The 20,038-nt window shown below is 38.6% G+C and overlaps 1 protein-coding gene across 1 annotated transcript in view; it reads left to right on the top strand.

The window, feature by feature from the left end:
• Positions 1–19,266, top strand: part of Pggt1b (protein geranylgeranyltransferase type I subunit beta) — a 39,659-nt gene extending 20,393 nt beyond the window's left edge. The window contains exons 6-9 of the mRNA XM_051200800.1: positions 5,105–5,150; positions 8,996–9,180; positions 11,074–11,182; positions 16,732–19,266. Coding sequence (XP_051056757.1) covers positions 5,105–5,150; positions 8,996–9,180; positions 11,074–11,182; positions 16,732–16,913 — 522 coding nt within the window. The 3' untranslated portion in view covers positions 16,914–19,266. The remainder of the gene's footprint in view (positions 1–5,104; positions 5,151–8,995; positions 9,181–11,073; positions 11,183–16,731) is intronic.
• Positions 19,267–20,038: the final 772 nt, after the last annotated feature.

The following is a 20,038-nucleotide window of genomic DNA, read 5'->3' as shown; positions in this document are numbered from 1 at the left end:
TAAACATTAATTTGTCCTGTTTCTGCTCTCATGGATAAGGTGGTGCGTGCTAGTTTTCCCTGTAAAACTATTGTTTTTTTTTTTGTCATTATTCAGTAGTTTATGGACAAATAAATATGTGAGGAGTAAGTAGCCTGTATATCATAACCTTTTATTCATTCATGTTGTAGTGTATATGGTTTTCCTACACTAGTACCTATCCTATAATAAGTGGAAATTCCATTATAAAAAAAGCCTTCATTTCTTTATTTACACTGCAAATAGATATTTATACTATAGGCTGTAGATTCTTATTTTATTCAGTGGAATGTAGTCTTTCAGTATCATATTGTCCTAGTTAGCTTTAAGTGTCAACTCGACACAGCCTAGAGTCATCTGACCAAAGAATCTCCATTGCGGGATTGCCTGTGGGTGTGTGTCTGTGAGAGATTGTCTTATTGTTAATTGATGTGCCAGGACCCAGGCCATTGTAGGCAGCCCCATACCCTGGGCATATGGGCCTGAGCTGCTACTAAAGCCAGAGCATGAACCTCTGAGCCAGCAAGCAGCGTTCCCCCAGAGTGTCTGCTTCAAGTCCATGCTTGAGTTCCTGCCCTGGCTTCCTCAGTGATGAATTATAATCTGAAACAGAACCCTAAATTGCTTTTAGTGAAAGGTTTTTTTTATCAAGGTTGGAACTAGAAACATTATGTTTTGATTTGATGCTTGGGTTGTTCCAGCTTCGGTCCGTGGCAACCTTTTCAGGCAGGGTTAGTTGGCATGCTCCCTTCATTCTTTAAAGGCTCCCTTCATTCTTTAAAGGCTTCCTTGCTTTCTGGTGTGCGGTATTTCTGTTTCAACTTTTACTTTTCTGTCCTGTAGTATTGTTTGATGAGAATATCCATATGCCTTTTATTTCTCTTTGTTAAAACAATAGCCCTCTTCTGGTACCGTAGTCTATATTATACGTATATGTATATCAAGTGGGAGTTTATTAGAGTGGCTTACATAGGCTGTGTTCTGGCTAGTCCAGCAATGGATGTCTCCTGATAGAAGGCCATGAGTCTGGTAATTGTTCAGTGCTTATGAAACTAGATGTCACAGGCAGTCATCAGTCTACTTTGGAATCCCAAAGAAGTAGATTTTAATACCAGTGAAGTATTGCCTTAGCAACAGGATACACTTACCAGTGAGGGTGAGGGCAAGCAGGCAAAAAGCGAAAGCTTCCTTCTTTCATGTCCCTTTTTGTGGGCTGCCACCAGGAGGTGTGACCCAGATTTAGGGTTGGCCTTCTGGTCTCAAGTGATCCAAATTTAGGGAGGATCTTCTTACTTCAAATAATCCAATTCAAATACACACACACACACACACACACACACACACACACACACACACACAACAAAAAAAACCTCATGTGTGCGCAGCTGTGTGGGTTTTAGTTAATTGGAGTTTAGTCAAGTTGACAACCAAGAATAGCCATCACAAGTCTACCTGTGCTCAATTTAACACACATCATATATCTTTATATAATACTCACTATCCAAATGAAAACCATAGCCAGATCATAATTATGTCTAACATGTTATAACTGTCTCACATAGACGCAAACACGTATTTGTTTAACCAAGATATAACATGCTGCAGTTACCTTTTCTGGTAATTTGCTTTTTTATTGTTGTAATATGAATGATATGCCTTGAAAAAAATCATGAGTTTTCCTCATTTTTTCTTACAGTTTTATGTTTCTTAAATGTGAGGATGTAACAGGTCTCTTCTAAAATTCTTTATTTACAACTGTTCTATATTAAGAGTGTCTTTTTTGTTTCAACTTACAAATAGAGCTGTTATTGATAACCTTCTGCATATTTTTGCATATTACTGCTATATCTTTAGGTAAATTACTTCGTCAAAAGCCAAGTGCATATGCAATTTTATTAGCTATATTTTGTTTTCTAACTCCCCAAAGTGCATATGTAATTTTATTAGTTATATTTTGTTTTCTAACACCCAAAAGTGCATATGTAATTTTATTAGCTATATTTTGTTTTCTAATCCCCAAAAGATGGACCACACGGACCAGGCTGTGAGTAGTACTCTTGTTACTGCCCAGCTCACTATCCTTACAGTGTATTCAGTAAGATGAGCCAATTTGTATTCCAACCCCCACAGGAGAGTTCCTTTTTCACATAGCCTTACCAATAGAATGTCATTCTTCTTTAAAATTCCTTTTTCTTTTCTTTGTCTTTATCCTATCATACTCATGTACCCACCTCCAGTGTTGGGACCTAGATCTTTTTTCATGGTAGGTAAGCACTTCTACCAATGACTGGGTCACCAGCCCTGCTTTGCTTATTGGCTTTCTGTATTTCAATTTTGTGTGTGTTACCTGCTGGTTTTTCATTTCAGCCACTTTCTCCCTGGCATTTTTACATCTTTTGAGGGTGACCAAAGTAGTGTTTAAGACCAAGCCCAGGGCCAGTGCATGCTAAGCAAGCACACTCTACCACTGAGCCCCTTGTCTGCTCCACTTTAACCTCACATATCACTTTTGTGTTCTTAATTGTGGTTTTCTGCCCTCATTTGGTTTCCCTTTTTTTTTTTTTCCTCAGAGAAAGATTTATTATTTTTAATTTTGTGTGTGTGTTGGGTGGGGAAGGGTTATGTGCACAGAAGTGCCAGGTGACTATAGAGATCTAAGGAGTTGGATCCTGGAGCTGGAGTTACAGATGGTTGGGAGCCTCCCGATATGGGTGCTGGGGACTCAACTTGGGTGTTGTCTCCAAGAGCAGTCTATGCTCTTAACCACTGAACCATCTCTCCAGCCTCTCTGTTTCCCTTTTTGTGTTTTTATTTTAAGTAATTGTTCTTTAGGAGGTAGTTCCTTCTGTTGTTGTTTTGTTTTGTTGGAGTTTTGTTTGTCTTTTTGAGACAGAGTTTCTCTGCAACCCTGACTGTCCTAGAACTGTCCTAGACCAGGCTACATAGTAGCTGACAAAGAGATTTGCCAGCCTCTGTCTCCTCAGTACTGGGAAAGGTGTGCATCACCACAACTGGCTAATCTCTATACAACTAGCTAATCTCTTACTTTTTTTCTTTAAACCATTTAACATGTTATTCCTTCCTATAGTTAGTCAATATTCTCTCTCTCTCTCTCTCTCTCTCTCTCTCTCTCTCTCTGTGTGTGTGTGTGTGTGATGTATGTACTTATTGGTTTTGGTGTGTGTACATGTGTGAGGGCGGAAGTAGATGTTGGACATTCTTCCTCAGTAGCTCTCTGCCTTTGTATGCTAATATTCTGTCACTGAACCTAAAGTTCATTGGTTAGGTTAGGTACCAGCCAGTTTAAGGATCCTGTCTTGGCATTACCTACTCCAGCATTGTGGTTACAGGCATCTGCCACTTAGCCTGGCTTTTATGTGGGTTCTGAGGTCCAAACTCAGGTTCTGGTACACAAGTACTTTACAGACTGAGCTATTTCCTCAGCTGTTTTTAGTACCTAATTTCCTTTTCATATTCTCGGTGTTGGAGGAAGTGCAGTTGTGTTTTGTTTGCTGGGTTAAAGTTCCTAATTTCCTTCTGTCTTTGTGGCTGTTTCTTGTTTATACACACTGGTTTTCATACACTGAAAAGTAGTATTTTCATTTCATTTACTGTGTTTTCATCTAACATATTTCACTTAGTAATTTTTTTCTTAAAAGTATTTATAGAGCTCAAGGTTGCCCATTTTTCTTTTTTAAAAAAATATTTGTGTGTCTGTCTGAATGTATGTGTGTATATTATGTGTGTGTGGGAGCCCACAGAGGTCAGAAGAACTAACAAATCCCCCAGAATTAGAGTTACAAATGGTTGTCAGCCACCATGTGGGTGGTAGGAACTGAACCCGGGTCCTCTCCAAGAGCAGTAAGTGCTCTTAAGCACAGAGCTATCTCTCTAGCCCGAGGTTATCTTTCTTCATTGGAACAAAGAATGATTTCTTTGAGTGATTTGGAGGTGGGGGAAATGTGTTATATTCAGTAGTTTTCCTAGCAGAAAGGAAGTCTTTTGTTTCTCAGGCCTCTAAATTCTTCTCTTGAATTATCTTTTATTACCTGATGCTTAAATGGCCCATCTCAGCCATTTTTACCTTTCTTGTCCAGAAGTCATACCCTTTGAGCACTGCCAACTTGACTTGCACATTCTTTCTGGCTGCTAGTATGGCCATCTTTATTAGAACAGCACTAACAGCCCACAGGGATAATAAATAACTTTGTTAATTGAAGGGAGGCAGTAAGTACTTATTACCAAAGTTTAGAGAAGAAGGTATGATTGGTCATGATCAGGTTGAACAGTTTCTTCTGTAAGATTTGTGGACTAAAGAGCTTGTGTATTACACAGTGGACTGTATTTATAATGATTTGAATCTTTTTATGATTATTTGAACTGTGGTAACTGGGACACGTATGCCTGGGGCTGAGCAAAGTCAATACTGCCTGTAATTTTACCCTTAGGATGATCTTCCTCTTAGACTGTGACTTTAGGTCAGTCTTACACCGAGCAGTAGCTCCCCTCCTCCTTCTCCCTCAGAATTCTTCACAAATTACCATTGGTCTTTGTAAGTGGTTATCAGAGCTAGTTGGCTGAGATTTGGTTCTGTTTCTGTAGGCAAGTAATCTGAAGCTCTGCAAAGTTTGAGTTGTAGAAATTTTATTGATCTTACTGTTTTGATTTTGGAGGATATATGAGGTTCTTGAAATGTAGGTGGCTGTCATCCTCAGTGAGCCGAAAGTGTCTCAGAATAGATTTATTTATGCCTGAAGTTGAGCAGGCATGAAGTCCTTGTGTCTTCATTCACGTCTGCTCACATGGAAGAGTGTGAGGCTTGGGATTGGAGACTGTCACTGACGGCAGCTGCGTGTGCAGCGGGGCCCTGTGTACGCCCAGGTGCGCCTCTGTAAGAAGAGCCCTTGATGGTTCAGCCTGCTAAACAAGAGACGAATGGAGACTGCAGAATGTCCACTTGTACTTTTCTGGAGAAAGCACCTTGTGTAGCAGATATAAAAGAGATCAAAACAGTTAGCTTTGTTTTGGCAACTTACTTATTATTATTATTATTTCTCCATTAAACTAAACTGTTTTTCTTTTTCAGTCCTATGACAATGGGCTGGCACAGGGAGCAGGACTTGAATCTCATGGTAAGATTTCTTAAATGATTGTGTAGTTTTAAAATAGCACGTGGTATCTTCTGCACAAAAAAGTCTCAGACTGAATCTTTGCTGTAGAATGACTGTCTTTGTCACTTTCCCACATCTATCTTTGACACTGCTGTGCTTACCTATTTGGGGCCTCTTAAATCACTAATCTTTAAGAGAGTTTTCAAATCTGAGAGATTTCTAGTAATCTGTTAAAATGTTAGCTGCATGAATAGATCTTGGTATTGTCTCTTAGGCTATTAGAAAACAGCAGGTTATTTTCTTTGGTTTAACAATTGAAAGCCTAAAGCAAAGAGAGATATTGAACATGAAATTTTTTATGTACCTTCCATAATATAATTATACTTAGTGATAATCACAAGACATTTTTCCGTTGAACCAGTCTCACATTTCCCCTCTCTTTGGGCAGCACTAGAATAGTGAGGTGGTAGCCAGTAAGTTTGTTAGCACATCAAAAATATGCACCCTCCAAATCAAAATCTCAGTTCAGAAGTAATCAAGCTTCCATTCTTCTTTTCGAAGTGAGCCCAGATGCTGGAGACTCCAGGTGAACTTGAGGTTTCTCATCACTGTGTATGCTATGCTGTGTTCACATGCTGCCTCCATCCATCTGCTAACGTGATTGGAGCAGGGCTTTGGCCCTAACACCACCATCTATGTGACCATGCCTCCTAGATCTCCTAAAGTGTTTCCCCGTCAACAAAAGAGAAGTTTTGTCCTCTGTATAGAATATTGTCTTGACTTTTTCTCTGAACCCCCTATTACAATATGACACCATGGTTCTGGTCTATGCCTGAGTTACACAGATAGTTATAGGGGTAGCTCGCGATAGAGATACCAAACAAGATTCACTTCCCATGATGCCTAAGAGCCAATTCTGTGACATGAGTGTGCAAAAAGAAAGCTCTATTTCAAGACTAGTCAGCAAAGAGGTCAGGAACTGTGAAATCAAGTCTGCTTTCCCAGTCAGGCAGTACTGGGAATTGTAGTCAGGGAGTGAGGGAGAGACTATTTATTGATTGGATGATGGGAAGGAAAGTTTCCCTAAACTCTTTTAGACATGCATGGTCAACTTTATAGGTCGAATGCTTCTTTGGAGTAGAGTGATTCTATGTTGAGGATTTTGTCTTTGTAACTTTACATGCATCACATACATGGCTACCATGATTTACCTGTTAGCACTGTGTGGGAATATGGAGTAACTTACTGTCATATTTACTGAGTTTCCAAAGTAGCCAGCAATCCTACATTTTGAATGTTTATTTTTAATTATCTTGTCAAACTCATGTCACCAATTTGTAATCTCAGATCTGCGCATTAAGGTTAAACTTATTAAAATAATTTAGCTACTGCTCTGTGGTAGCTATCATTTGATAATTTGCATATTATCTCATTTAATTGGGTTGCCAGGCCTCTGTTACCAGGCTTCTTTGTAAGGGATAGGTTCAGTGAGAAAGGCCAAACTGCTATGAAAATTACAAGAAGGACCTGTGACAGGAATATGCCTTTACCTACCTGTGCTAGTTGATTAATTCTAGGACAAAATGCCTGCCAAACAGCTGTGGAAGGAGGGGTTTGTTTTGATTCTCAGTAACGGGCATAGTCACATGGAGAAGTCATGGTGGGAGATGGAGACATCCAGTCACTCCTGCAGGTAGGAAGCAGGGAGATGAATGGTACTGTGGAATGGCGTTCTCACTAGAGTGGGTCTTCCCACCTCAGCTAACATAAGCAGAAACCTAAATCAAATCCTATCAGATTGACTATTAGAATTAGCCATTACACTGCTCACAAATGGAGGGGAGTCTCTATGGAGTAGAGTGACAGAATAGCACTGCCTGCCTGTTCTCAGGCCCCAGAGTCCTCACTCTAAGAGCCCTTACTGAGCTGTAGACAGACAGATCACTAGAACTCGCTTGCTCGCACCCACGGCCTCTTTGCTGATTCTCTTTTTTCTTTAGGGCCTGTGATCCACTGTGCCTGCTTCTGCTTGGATCCCTTTTGTTTGAGTCTTACCTCTCATTGTTCCAGTGTAACTTGTTAGGTGGAACTGTCATTTGTCCCCCACCCAGCCCTGAACAAGCTCTCTGTTCTGTAATGCTGGCTTTATTCTACTTTCTTTGTCACTGTGTATGTATTAGGCTGTGGATGAGTCTTTCCATCCCTCCTGAGCCCACTTCCATCATGCTTGTGCCACTGGTGTGTGTTGGATAAATTGTCCTCTGTGGCACTTTGCATCCCTGGCTTGGAAAGTTGAGTTTGAACTCTCTGTTTCCACTTAATGGTATTCTGGCTTTTGCATGTGTGTGTATTCCTTACTCCTCAGTTTGAATATGTAATATTGGGTTGGGTTTGGGGGATTTTCTTTTTTCTAAGTCTATTGTCTCATTTCTGTCCTTGGCTTGGTCTGTGTATGTAAGCAGAGAGACTGACCAGGCAAATGGTGACCTTGATTATCAAGTATACTGCTCACATCATCTCACTAACTTACCAGGAGCAGACCACTTTGAGGTATAGTTTTAATATGTTCTGCAAGAATTGAGCTGTCTGAGTTTGCTATAGCTGAAATTATTTTTGTCTCTCAAGAGTCCTAATAGGAAGCTCAGATAAATTAATTTGATTCTGTGATTCTTTTTAATTATGTCTACTTTTTAATCCAGAACAGAAATGTTAAATCTTTGGCTTTAATTTCCTTTGAACACCGAACTCTTGTGAACTTATTTCTCCTTATCTTTTGTTCTTTTTTTCCCTTGGTATGATGCTTAAGTATAAAGTGTGCCTATTTATATGTCTGTGTATTTGTTTCCATGTTTACCTCTGGCTACATGCTTGTTATCTACCTTAAGTTCCATGTTTGAGAGGACAGATTCTTCCCAATCACTGCCAAACATGAATGCTTGTAGAATTCATAAAACTAACAAAGCCATTCTGGAACAGTGAGTTTAATCTGTGTAGAACGTATGTTACTACTCCTGCCAAGATAATTAAATATCTTGGATTTAATTATGAGTATTCAGGCATCTGTACTGGTCTGCCCTTGGAGTTCTGACAGGGTACGCCCTCTGCTGCAGCCCTGAGAGCACCACCTGTACACATTCACTACGTTCCCTTTTAACAGGGCCCTGCCCACCTCCCTCCTCTCCTTCCCTCTCCCTTTCCCCTTCTCTTTCTCCTTCTTTGTCTCTCCTCTCCTTCTCTCCTTCCTCTTCTCTGCCTCTCTTTACCCTTCTGCTGCCCTGTCTCCAGAGGCTGGTCTTCCCCCTTCCTCTCCCCTCTTTTTTCATTCCCTTTCCCCTAATTAAAAAAAAACCCTACACGTGAACTCTGTTGAATGGCATCTTTCTCTCAAGTGCTGCTTTTGAAAAATTACATCAATAATGCCTAGCCCCATGTAAACACTGTTTTTCTGTATTGGGCAGGGAGTGACAAGAAGAAAGTCTGTATAGAAGCCATTTGCTTTTCAAATGGTTTAAATTCTCAGTCTCCCCCCCCCCCCCGCCCCCTTGAATGCAGAACCTGTGGACATAAAGGAACTTAAAAGCAAGACTTGGGGTTTTGTTCTGGTGTCATTTGTATAATTTGGAACAGTGTCCTTGCTCTTGGTCCTAGCCCAAAAATATAACGTCCTTTACAACTTTAAATATTATTCTGTTTTGTCAGTTGACATGGGAGACTGTGCTGTTTAGTGTTTTGAGTTTTTTCTTAAAGTTTATTTTCACTGTCTTATAGGCTAACAGAACCATTCCTATTCTCCCAATATTTTATACTACTCTCTTGGGCCCATAGACCCCTGAGCAGAGGTTTACAGTTTGTGTTTTAATCATCAGGAGGATCCACCTTTTGTGGCATTGCATCACTGTGCCTGATGGGTAAACTGGAAGAAGTATTTTCAGAAAAAGAGCTCAACAGGATAAAGAGGTGGTGTATAATGAGGCAGCAGAATGGATACCATGGAAGGCCTAATAAGCCTGTGGACACCTGTTACTCATTCTGGGTGGGAGCAACTCTAAAGGTAAGAGAAGCCATGGAAATGAGGCACTTAAGCCCTTGATAGTTAAACTCGCTTAAAATTTGTGTAGGACTTGTTACATATGCATAAGGCCAGACATCTTGTTTAAAAAAAAAAAAAAAAAAAAAAAAAAAACTGACTAGAGTCTGTAGAACAGGGATTATTCTGGAATTCATACCCAGAAACAGGGAGTTAATTTAAAAAGATAATTGAGGGATATTTGCTAGAAATCCATTTAAACTTTTTCTTTCTTTTCTATTGTTTGTTTTGCCTAAAACTTCTGTATTTCATTGATTGGACTTGCTACATAAAGTCACTAAGCTGTTATCTCCATTGTTTGCATCTTGAAATGCCTTCTTCCTGAAAAACCACCCTGTGAGATGTTCTGACTATAACAAGAATTTGTGTTCATCATGTGTGTAATGTCCTGTTTTCTCCCTCGTGTGTGGTTGAAAGGAATCTGAAAAGAGACTGGTTTAAGATGAAGGCAATAGCCTATCTGTTTACTTCTAACACAGTTTTAAAAATGTATTTTTTTTTAGTCATGAAAATTCCAGACATACTAAAAGTAGAGTGTATAGTGTAATGAACTCGCATGCATCATCATGCTTCAGTAGTGGTCATCTCAAAGCAGCTCTCCTTCACCCATTTCAGATATACTCCTCCCAGTCACTGTGTTGTCTTCAAGATAGTATTTTGTTTTATTTTGTTTTCTGCAAATTCTTAAATATGTTTTCTAAATGAAAATAACTTAAGAAAACAGCACCCCAGTATCAATACCATATCTTAAAAAATGAGTCAAAATTGCTTTCCATACTAAGTCACACTAAGTGATGTTGGTTTTTCCTGTTGCATCACACCAATACCAAGCTCTCTCTCCTTTTGGTCAGAGGGCTCTGAGTTGTCAAGCTGGTTGTTCTGTTACAAAATTCTGTGGAATTTTCTTTCATTGTGTGAGCTATACTAGCTTAGTATGTCTAGCACTTTAACCATTTGTATATAATCTACTAGTAATAATAGTATCCAAAATAATATGTAACCACCACTGCTATTGTATACATGGCCTCTGGTCCTGTCAGGAGTCTCTCACTGTCCTCTCCCCCTAGCCTCCTGTAGTCACCGTTCTATGAGCTGTCTTCATGTGTCATTTCTGAGTATCTCATTGTATTGTTATAGTAACTGACCAAAGCAACTTCATAAGGAAAGATTGGATTAGGCTTAAAGTTCTGGGCATAAGGGAGGGCCTGGCCACAGGATCAGGGAGTGGCTGGTCACAGTTGTCCTCGGTCAGGAAATAGCAGTGAGGGCTGATGCTCATTTGGCTGTCCTGTTTATGCAGTCCAAGATCTTAGCCTGGGGAGATATGTGCCCAGAATTTTGGGGGGGAATTCTATCTTAGTTAACCTAATCTTGATAGTTCCTCACAGACACAGACAGGCCCAGAGATTTGCCACCAGTTGACTCTAGATTCTGTTGTTGTAAGTCATCACACTCATGTAAATGCAATCATGCAACATGTGTTCTTCTGTTTCTTCCTTATTTTCCATAGCATGTTAGGAGCCATCCATTTCCTTTTTATGACTGAATTATGTTCCTCTCTCTCTCTCTCTCTCTCTCTCTCTCTCAGTCTCTCAGTGTGTGTGTGTGTATAATTTTAGTATGTATCTACTGAATCTGTAGGTATGCCTGGGTAGAAATCATATTTTGACAGTATTACACCTTCTTGCTAATGAGCTTGGTAAGAAAGTAAAAGATAACCATAGTTGGCTAATATAAGTGCTCAAGTCACCAGAGATTTGCTCTGAGAGTCTAAGCTAAAGAAAAGTCTATCCGAATGATCAGTAACAAGCCAATAAGAAGTTTTGTACCTGTTAATTTTTGTCATTTTGTTTTTAGCTTCTGAAAATTTTCCAGTACACTAACTTTGAGAAGAACAGGAATTACATCTTATCAACTCAGGATCGCCTTGTGGGGGGATTTGCCAAATGGCCAGACAGTCATCCAGGTAATTACATTTGGCTTAAACCTAAAGCAGCATAGGTTTTACTTGTTGAGTAGACTTGGTAAGTGTATGTCTTCTTCAGAAATTGTAATTGATAGAAAAATGTTACAGTAAATAATACATTTTGTAAAAGCTTATGTCTGAAGGTAGGTGAAATGGCTCAGTTGGTAAATAGGCCAGCTGCCAGACTTGGTGATCTAGGTTCGTTACCCAGAACCAACATGATAGGAAGGGAGAACCAACCCCATATGTCGTCTTTTGACCTCTACATGTACACTCATAAACCTATCATACCCACACACAAAATAAAAATCATGAAGATATTTGAGACATGTTTAAGGTATGGGTATTATAAAGGAAGGGCAAATTGTCGAGATATTAGTATAGTTTGCATTCCCTATACCCCCAATCCTTACAAATGTTTTATTTCATGTGTAAAAGTAAGGCAGATGTTCTGAATGGGTCCTGTTCAAAACTATGAGTTATTTGACTCATGTAAAACATCAGGATTATTAGCTGTGACTTCAGGGTCATTAGCTGTGACTTGAGCTAATGGCATTCTAAATTGCTTTTTTGTTGCTGTATTAAAACTTTGACCAAAAGCAACTAGGTTACAATCCATCATTGAGAGAAGTCAGTTAAGGGACACTTGCTTACTGGCTCACTCTCTGCCTGGTACTTTCTTCCATTCAGGCTAGCTAGTTAGCTTGCTAGCTTTGTTTTTTGACATAGGGTTTCACTGTGCAGCCTTGGCAGTTCTGGAACACATTCTGTAGATCAGGCTGGCCTCGAACCCAATGCCTGCCTCTGTTTCCCAAGTGCTAGGATTAAAGGCATGCACCACCACCTCTGGCCAAGCTAACTTTCTTATACAGCCCAGGATTGCCTGCCAGTGGGTGGGGCCCTTCTACATCTGTCAGCACTCAAGACAATTACCCATAAACATGGCAACAGGACAGCTTGAACAAGATGATTTTTCAGTTGAGGTTCCTTGTTCACAAGTGATTCTAGATTATTTAAAGTTGATAAAGCTAACCAGGACATTTGAGTCCTGAGGGAAACAAGAATGACTTCTAAGCTTAAAAAAAAAAAAAAATTCAACAAAACCAAATTCAACAACACATTTAAAAATACTGCTCAAGGGTCTGGGTATAGCTAGTTACTAGAATGCTTAGCGTGTATGCAGCCCTGGATTTGATCTCTAGCACTATATCAACCATATGTGATGATGTATGCATATAATTGCATCTCATAAAAAGTGAACACAGGAGAATCAGAAGTTCAAGGTCATCTTTGGATATACATTGAGTTTGAGGCCGGCCTGTCATACATGAAACCCTGCTTTCCACAGCATTTGTTTACCTTGAGCAAATAGACTTCATTCTAGGAATGCAAGGACAGTTCAACACACATCTATAAATATATTACATCCCATAATTAAGACTCAAAGATAGATGTCACATGATCATCTCAGTACATGCAGCAAAGATTTTGGCACAGTATAACGTTGCTTTGTGATAAAAGCCCTGAAGAAATAAGGAATAAAAGAGATATAACCCCACATGATAAAGGCTGTGCATTTTTGCTAAAACCAGGGACTTTCTCCAATGTTAGTAGAGTTTTAAATTCTTACCTACAACAAGGAAATAATGCCAACAATTGACAAGATTTCATGAATTTAAAATCTTTCTGTACAACAGAGGAAACAGAATATCAAAGAGAGCCTACAGAATGGGAAAATATCTTCACTAGCTATACTTCTGAAAGAGAATTAATATCTGGCATACATAAAGAACTTAGAAATCTAAATACCAAAATCCCAAACAACTCAGCTCATGAATAAAAAAGATGAATGAACAGACAGTTTTCAAAAAATGAAAGTTCAAACGGCCAATGAAAATATGAGGAAATAAAAGGTTCAGCATCGTTAGTCATTGGGGAAATGTAAAACTACATTCAGATTCCCTCTCGCCTTAGTCAGAATGGCTGTTATTATAACAGATAACAAGAGTCCTTAAATACTGCCGGTGAGAACATAAATTATTCCAGCCACTATGGAGATGAGACTAAAAATCAATCTATCATATGACCCAGCTGTACTAATGCTGGATGTATACCCAAAGAACTGTAAGGTAACATACTACAGAGAGCCTTCAGTAGCCATGTGTCCTCAATAGCTAAGTTATTGACCCAGCTTAGGTTTCAATCAGCAGATGAATGGGTAAAGAATGTGGTATATGTACCCAATGGAGTTTATTCAGAATGAGATTACGTTGTTTGTAGAAAATGGATGTAACTGGAGATTCTTGCAGTAATCAGAATGCAGCAGACTCAGACTTACCTGTCCCTGTTTTCCCTCATTTGGGATCCATGACTTTATGTAGACATAGAAGGTCATTCATATGCATATGACATAAAGCAGAATAGACTGTCAGGTTGGGGAGAAAGGAGGGTACATGGTGATATGTGTCAATGAACATGCCTTATATTATCTTCCGTATTATGGCAAGTTTTTTTTGTTTGTTTGTTTGTTTTTTTTTTTTTTTTTTTAAGATAGGGTCTTACTGTGTAGCCCCACATGGCCTGAAATTCACTGATCAAGATATTTTCAAATATACAGAGATCCCTGCCTCTGATTCCCAAGTGTTGGGATGAAAGGCCACTATTGTGGGTTTGGTTAATTTCTTTAGACAAGTACCTAAATTTCTGACTTCTCATGTTTTTAGCTAAAATGCAGTAACTAAATAGCCACAGACCATATAACTGGCACTGAAAAATTAGCACCCCTCCTTAGCATCCTTCCCAGTTTTTACTCACCCCACTTATGTTTTACTCTAGCAAAATGAGCCTGCTGCAGCTTGTCTATAAAAATTGTTGCTAAAGTAATTGAGAGCACTGGCATGGTTGAGTAGCATATTATTGGAGGATTAGCTATAGACATGCACCTAGCTGCAAGGCATGGCCATTGCAGCAGTCATAGAATCGTGGCCTTGCTTATCGTAGCATTGGGAAGTGCTCTTCTGCTTATCTCTATGGAGCTTCTGTGCATGCAATGTGTGCTTGAGGCAAAATGTACAGAAGAGGCTCAGGAAGTCATATTTTTGTGCTTAAAATAAAAGGAGCAATTACCCCTGTCCCCTCCCCTTTTAACGTAAAACATGCTTTCTTAGAGAAAAATGTGGGCTGCTTCAAAGGCATGCACAACATATGTTTACACAGATCGATTTCCAAAGCAAAATACTAGTTTTGGGAATTGTGTGTTAATACATAGCTGGAAATATGTTTAATGTCTTAAGAAATCTGGCGATTGTTTTGGTCCTAGTTCCACTTTTTTTTTTTTTTTTTTTTTATCAGCCTCAAAACGTTTTAACAGATAATGAAAATAAGAAACGCAATCTTTTGGAAAGCATCTCATTTATTTGAAATACCAATTACTTCTGGTATCATGGAGTTTTATTTTATGGGCTTTTTGTTCAGTTGGCTTTAGGTTTTTGAGACAAGATCTCAAAAACCTGCAGCCCAGGTTACTCTTGAGCCTCCTGCCTTTGCCTTCCAAATGCTGGCTTCAAGGTGTGGACCTAGCTTCCCAGTTCTATGTTCCATGAAGCTTTCTTCTAGAGAGATCAGTTGCTAAGTTTAGTGTTTGTATCCACACGTGGGTGTGTTGATGACTTAGAGACTTGCCTCCCTGGAACCTTCACACTGTCACACAGATGGTTTGAGGGCAGGGCCTGCTTAGCAAGCCTTTAGGAGAACCATCAGATGAATGCCTTAACTTGCTTTTAGTAAAATTGGTAGCAGATTTGGCATCAGGACCTTTATTGTTTTTTTGGAGAATACTTTTGCCTTATTAAAGGAAGTGTATCACTGTCTACAGATGAGGGCTTTGGGTTTTGGATTGTTTGGGTAGTTTTGTTTTAATGACTTGAAGTTTGAAATTAAGTACTAATTTCTGACTTTCACAAAAACTTCTTTTGAGGAAAAAAATCTTAATATGGAGAGATTAAGATTTTACACAAGATCAAATTTATATTATTCTCAATTTGTGTTAATTTTCCTTGCTGTCTACCTTTATGTGTGTGGAATATTTTGCCTGTATTTTTGTCTGTGCACCATGTGCTTGCAGCACCTGCAGATGCCAGAAAAGGGTGTCAGAGCCCCTGGAATTGGAGGCACAGATGGCTGTGGTCTGTGGGTGTTGCAACTCTTGAATTGCTGAGCTGTCTTTCCAGCCCCTTCCTCTACCTTTTCTTTCCCCTTGAAAGTTTTCTGATTTCTAAACAAGGTTAATGCTATTTTGTTCACCTTGTAATATTAGAGTAACTGTAAAAAAAAAAAAAAACAAAAAAGGGAAATTTTAATTTTTTTACTCTGAAAATTAGAGGAACATGAGCCATTTAGCTTGTGGCAGAGTTAGACCTGGTAAGGTATTCTGAACTTTAATAGCTCTTCGGATCTTAAATACTGGCCATTTCAAAAATAGAAAAGTGTTCTTGGTTGCTATGAAACTTTTTTGTAGTGTTCCTGTAACTGCAGAGTTCTGAGCACTTCGAGGTCTGTATAAGGTTCTCAGGCAGGCAGAAGTCATGTGTTTTCATGAAGCAGAGGGTGTGGCTCCATGGAAATGGGGGCTAGTGAGGTTAGGTAGGGCATAAGGGTCGTTACTATAGCATGTAGAAAGTGAGTCTGTGAGGACTGTCAGGGCAGAAATGGCACAGCTCTCCAGGTGGACTCTCCACTCTGTTTACCCCACACAGCGATAGTGTATACTTAGGAGCTGTAGGGACAAAGCTCAGGTGAGAGAGCAGGTGTTGCTGCTGTTTATGTTTTCATTTTCAGGAAACTTTCTAGGACTCTGGTTATAGCTTGGTGATAAAGTGTATACTGACCATTTGGTAGGCCCTGGGTGTACTTAACACCATAAAAACAAAATTGAAAATGAAAGAAAATTTTTCATTTAAAATATAAATTATTTTTTTCTATTCTGTAGTCAGCAGAAGGCATTCAGGGCCTTAGAGATCATAGGCAAGAAAGTCATGTGATACATTCCTCTTGTTGTAATTTAAAAAGTGGCAGAGAGAAAGACACCATGCAACAGAGCTCACGTGGAGGGGCATTTTATTAGGGGAAAGGGAATGGGAAAAGGAGGGGGAGGAGAGTGGGGACCAGTCTCTGGACACAGGAAAAGCAGAAGAGTAAAGAGGGGGATGGTGGAGACAGAGACAAGCAGGGAAGCTGAGAGAGAAAGTTGGGAGATGGGCAGAGCCCCTTTAAAAGGAAATATAGTGCTCTTAGTGGCTGCAGCTGAGGGAGTATCCTGTCAGAACCCTGAGGGCAGGCCAATAAAGATGCCTGAATACTAACACCTCTATAGTAATTTCAGTAATACAGTACGTGATTTTGATTGACTTTTTAAAGTAATGCTTGAAATTGAGACTAGTTCTTTCAAAAAGTAGTATTTTCTAATTTTTTAAATGTAGTGATTAGTTGTATGGACACTTTGCAGTGTATGCAAGTGAGAATGCTGATAATGGATCTAAATGTCTTTTCAGATGCTTTGCACGCATACTTCGGGATCTGCGGCCTGTCTCTAATGGAGGAGAGTGGGATCTGTAAGGTTCATCCTGCTCTGAATGTAAGCACACGGACTTCTGAGCGCCTCCGAGATCTTCATCAAAGCTGGAAGACCAAGGACTCTGAAGAGTGCCCGGAGAGTGTCCACATTTCCACTTGAGTGACCCTGGGGATGAATGGGCTTGTAGCATAACTGTAGCTCAAGGTTAAAAGCCATGTGTAACCAAGTGTGCTCTTTTCTAAGGAGTAGTCTTAAGTCAAAGCTTGTACTGCTAACACTGCAGGATGTGGTCTTGAGCCTTGACCACTGTACTGGATTTCACGAAAATTCTTGTTGAAGTTTGGACCTCAGCAGGACTCTGTTGTGGTTCTTAAATGTTTATACTATGTTTTTGAGAAGTTTCTTGGGGCAGATTTACTATATATATGTAGGTCATATTCTTAAAACTCTTCAGTACAAGTTCTGGCTTACAAAATGGACATAAATATTCAAGTTTACACTTCATGTGGCATTGATAATCTTCAGGTGAGCATTTAGTGATCACTTAAAAATCTCTACTGCTGATGGTAAGATTTGCTTTATTGAATTAAGTATCTGGGATTATTCTTTAAAAATAGATGGTCTCAATTTTCTTCAAGAATAACATTTTGTGTTATTCTTAAGATGTGCCAACATAGACTTGTGTAACCTATACAGATGAAATTAAAAGTTCATAGTAAGAAAAAAATAGGCTTAACTAATTCTATATTTTTCTAAAGAGAGAGTACTACATAATTGAGGGAGAAGACATTGAACTGTGTAAATTATGAATGAGAAGGTTCTATGTTGTGTGTCTTTATAAGAGGTCCCTTGGGTGAGCACCTGTTGTGTTTCATTTTAATCCAAAATCATTTGGATGCCTTTTGTCAGGGGCAAGGGAGGAAATAATCTTTGCTATCTAGTAAAAAGATACTTGGTGTTCTATTCTTTTGAGGTTCATGACACTGTAAATTATACAGTTATAACTGAGTTCTTTTTAGTTGATTGGATGCTTCTTTTTTCTTTTCTTTTCTTTTTTTTTTTTTTTTTTTTTTTTTCCTCAATATTTTGTAGCTACTATAGTTAGCAGCTTTATCTCCCATCTACCAGGTTGAGCATCCTTAATCCAAAGTTCAATATCTGGACCAGGCACAGTGAGTGGCACACACCTTTAAGGTCAGAACTCAGGAGGCAGAGGGAGGTAGATCTCTGTGAGTTCAAGGCCAGCCTGGTCTACATAGTAAGTTTCAGGCTAGCCAGCACTACATAGTGAGACCCTGTCCTGAAAAAACAAAACGAAAACAGCAGCAACAAAAATAATAAAATCCATTATTCAAAATGCTCCAGAATCTAAATTTTTTGACTGACAGTAAGACACAATTGGAAAATTCTATCATTTCGTGCAACATGAATTTCAGGGACAATGTAAATAGCGTATAAAACTACTTGAAACTACTGAATAATGTGTATCAAGTAAGTGCACTCTGTGGTTAGTCTTGGGTCCCATCCACAAGGTGTGTATGTATTCCAAAATCTGAAAGCAGAATCTAAAATCTGAAACATTACTTTTGGTTCCAAGCAATTTGGATAGTGATACTCAACCTGTAAATAATTTTCTAATGTTTTCAAGTTTGATAAATCTTTAAATACAAACAGAACTACTGAAGTATACATAGTCATTTATATTTTTATATTTTTGGCTAAGTGGGAGGGAAATATATCCATCTAGAGGGGATAAACTGGTTTCACTTATTCATTGTCTTGTTTTACTGCCTCAGTTCTGTAAACTGACAACCAAAAGAAGCTGGTGTAAAAATCCTTTGTTAGCAATCACTTGTCAATAAATCACATCCATGACTTATTGACAAGAAGAAATGCCTTCAGTAGAAGAAATAGGTGTGTTAGCCTCACTAATAATAAAAGTTGTATTATTAATTACAGACATCATGGTAAAATCTAAATTATTAGTGTCACTAGGTAGATAATAGCATTTTCATTATTTCCTAAACTAAAGAGACATTTCTTAAATAAAAATACTTGTAAAGGAAAACCCGGCATATGATTAAAAATAATACATCACTTATGGACATCCTTAGTTTTAGAATTGAGTTTGCAAAGTCAAATAAAACAATGCTGGGAGTCCAGCTCACTGCCTGATGTGCACAAGGCCCTGGGCTCTCTGGCTTCGATCCTTGGCCCCAAAATTAATAAACCAACTAAATCCTTATTAGAAATAAATCTTCCAGTGGTGGAGTGAAAAGCTTTCCAACAATTGTTATCCTTCCACAAGTTATTCCAGTTGCTTCTGTTTAAATCTAAGCAAAGGAAAACAAACCTGTCTCAAACTGAGTTATCTCTTGAACATTAAGACCTGAAACAGCATGTATGAAAATGTTCTAGGTGTATCTTGGGAGCCAGTGTTTTTCCTGAGTTGCTGTCAATTGTTAGGAGGTAAGAAAATTGATTATTAATAAATAGAAGATTTATAACATAAAAGTAATTTATATTTTCAAACTCCTTGTGTAATTTACTGGTAAAGAAATACTAATGGCAGAATAACTGTAATATACTCTTAAGAGGCAAGGTTCCATATGACACTTTATGGACCAGTGAATGTTTGTGTTTTATAGAAACATATCAACCAAAAAAGATTGAGTTGTTTTGAAGTATGGAAAACTCTTTCTAGCTTTTCCTAAATAGTTGCGTCTAAGAAGATATTTATTACTAAAATAAATTACAAGCAGCGTTTCACATGTAATCTGTTCTCTAGCAGTAGTGACACAGTAAGAGGAGAAACACAAAGTTCAGAAATGCATCACCATCCCTCTTAGCCAGCCTCTCCCATCTCCTCGTGTTGTACTTTTGAAGAGTAATAGAAGGAAAATTTATCACCTCCAGTTTTAGGTTTGACCTGTAATACTTGTTTTTATTAGATTTTTGAATAGGTATTTATAAGTAGTAAAGTCCAAATATAAGTTTTGCTGACGATGTTGATAATTTGAAGTGTTTGATAAACTGATGAGGAGGTACTCAAAAGCAAGATGACTTGAGGTTTGAACCACTTATCTGCCCGTTGTGTGCCATGAGCTTGGACCCTATTTGTAAAAGGATGTAAACAATAGAATTTCATTCACTAGGCCGATTCAGGATTAAATGAGATAGTATATAAAAAGCACTTTTATACAGCAGGTTTCTAATTATAGTTTCATATGATGATAAAAGTGTTTTGAAAATCTCTTGTACAATAGAAATCTTAACAGTTTAAA

The sequence above is a fragment of the Phodopus roborovskii genome, unplaced genomic scaffold (assembly GCF_943737965.1).
Source record: "Phodopus roborovskii unplaced genomic scaffold, PHOROB, whole genome shotgun sequence".
NCBI classification, from domain to species: Eukaryota; Metazoa; Chordata; class Mammalia; order Rodentia; family Cricetidae; genus Phodopus; species Phodopus roborovskii.
This window is presented reverse-complemented; position numbering and strand designations above follow the sequence as displayed.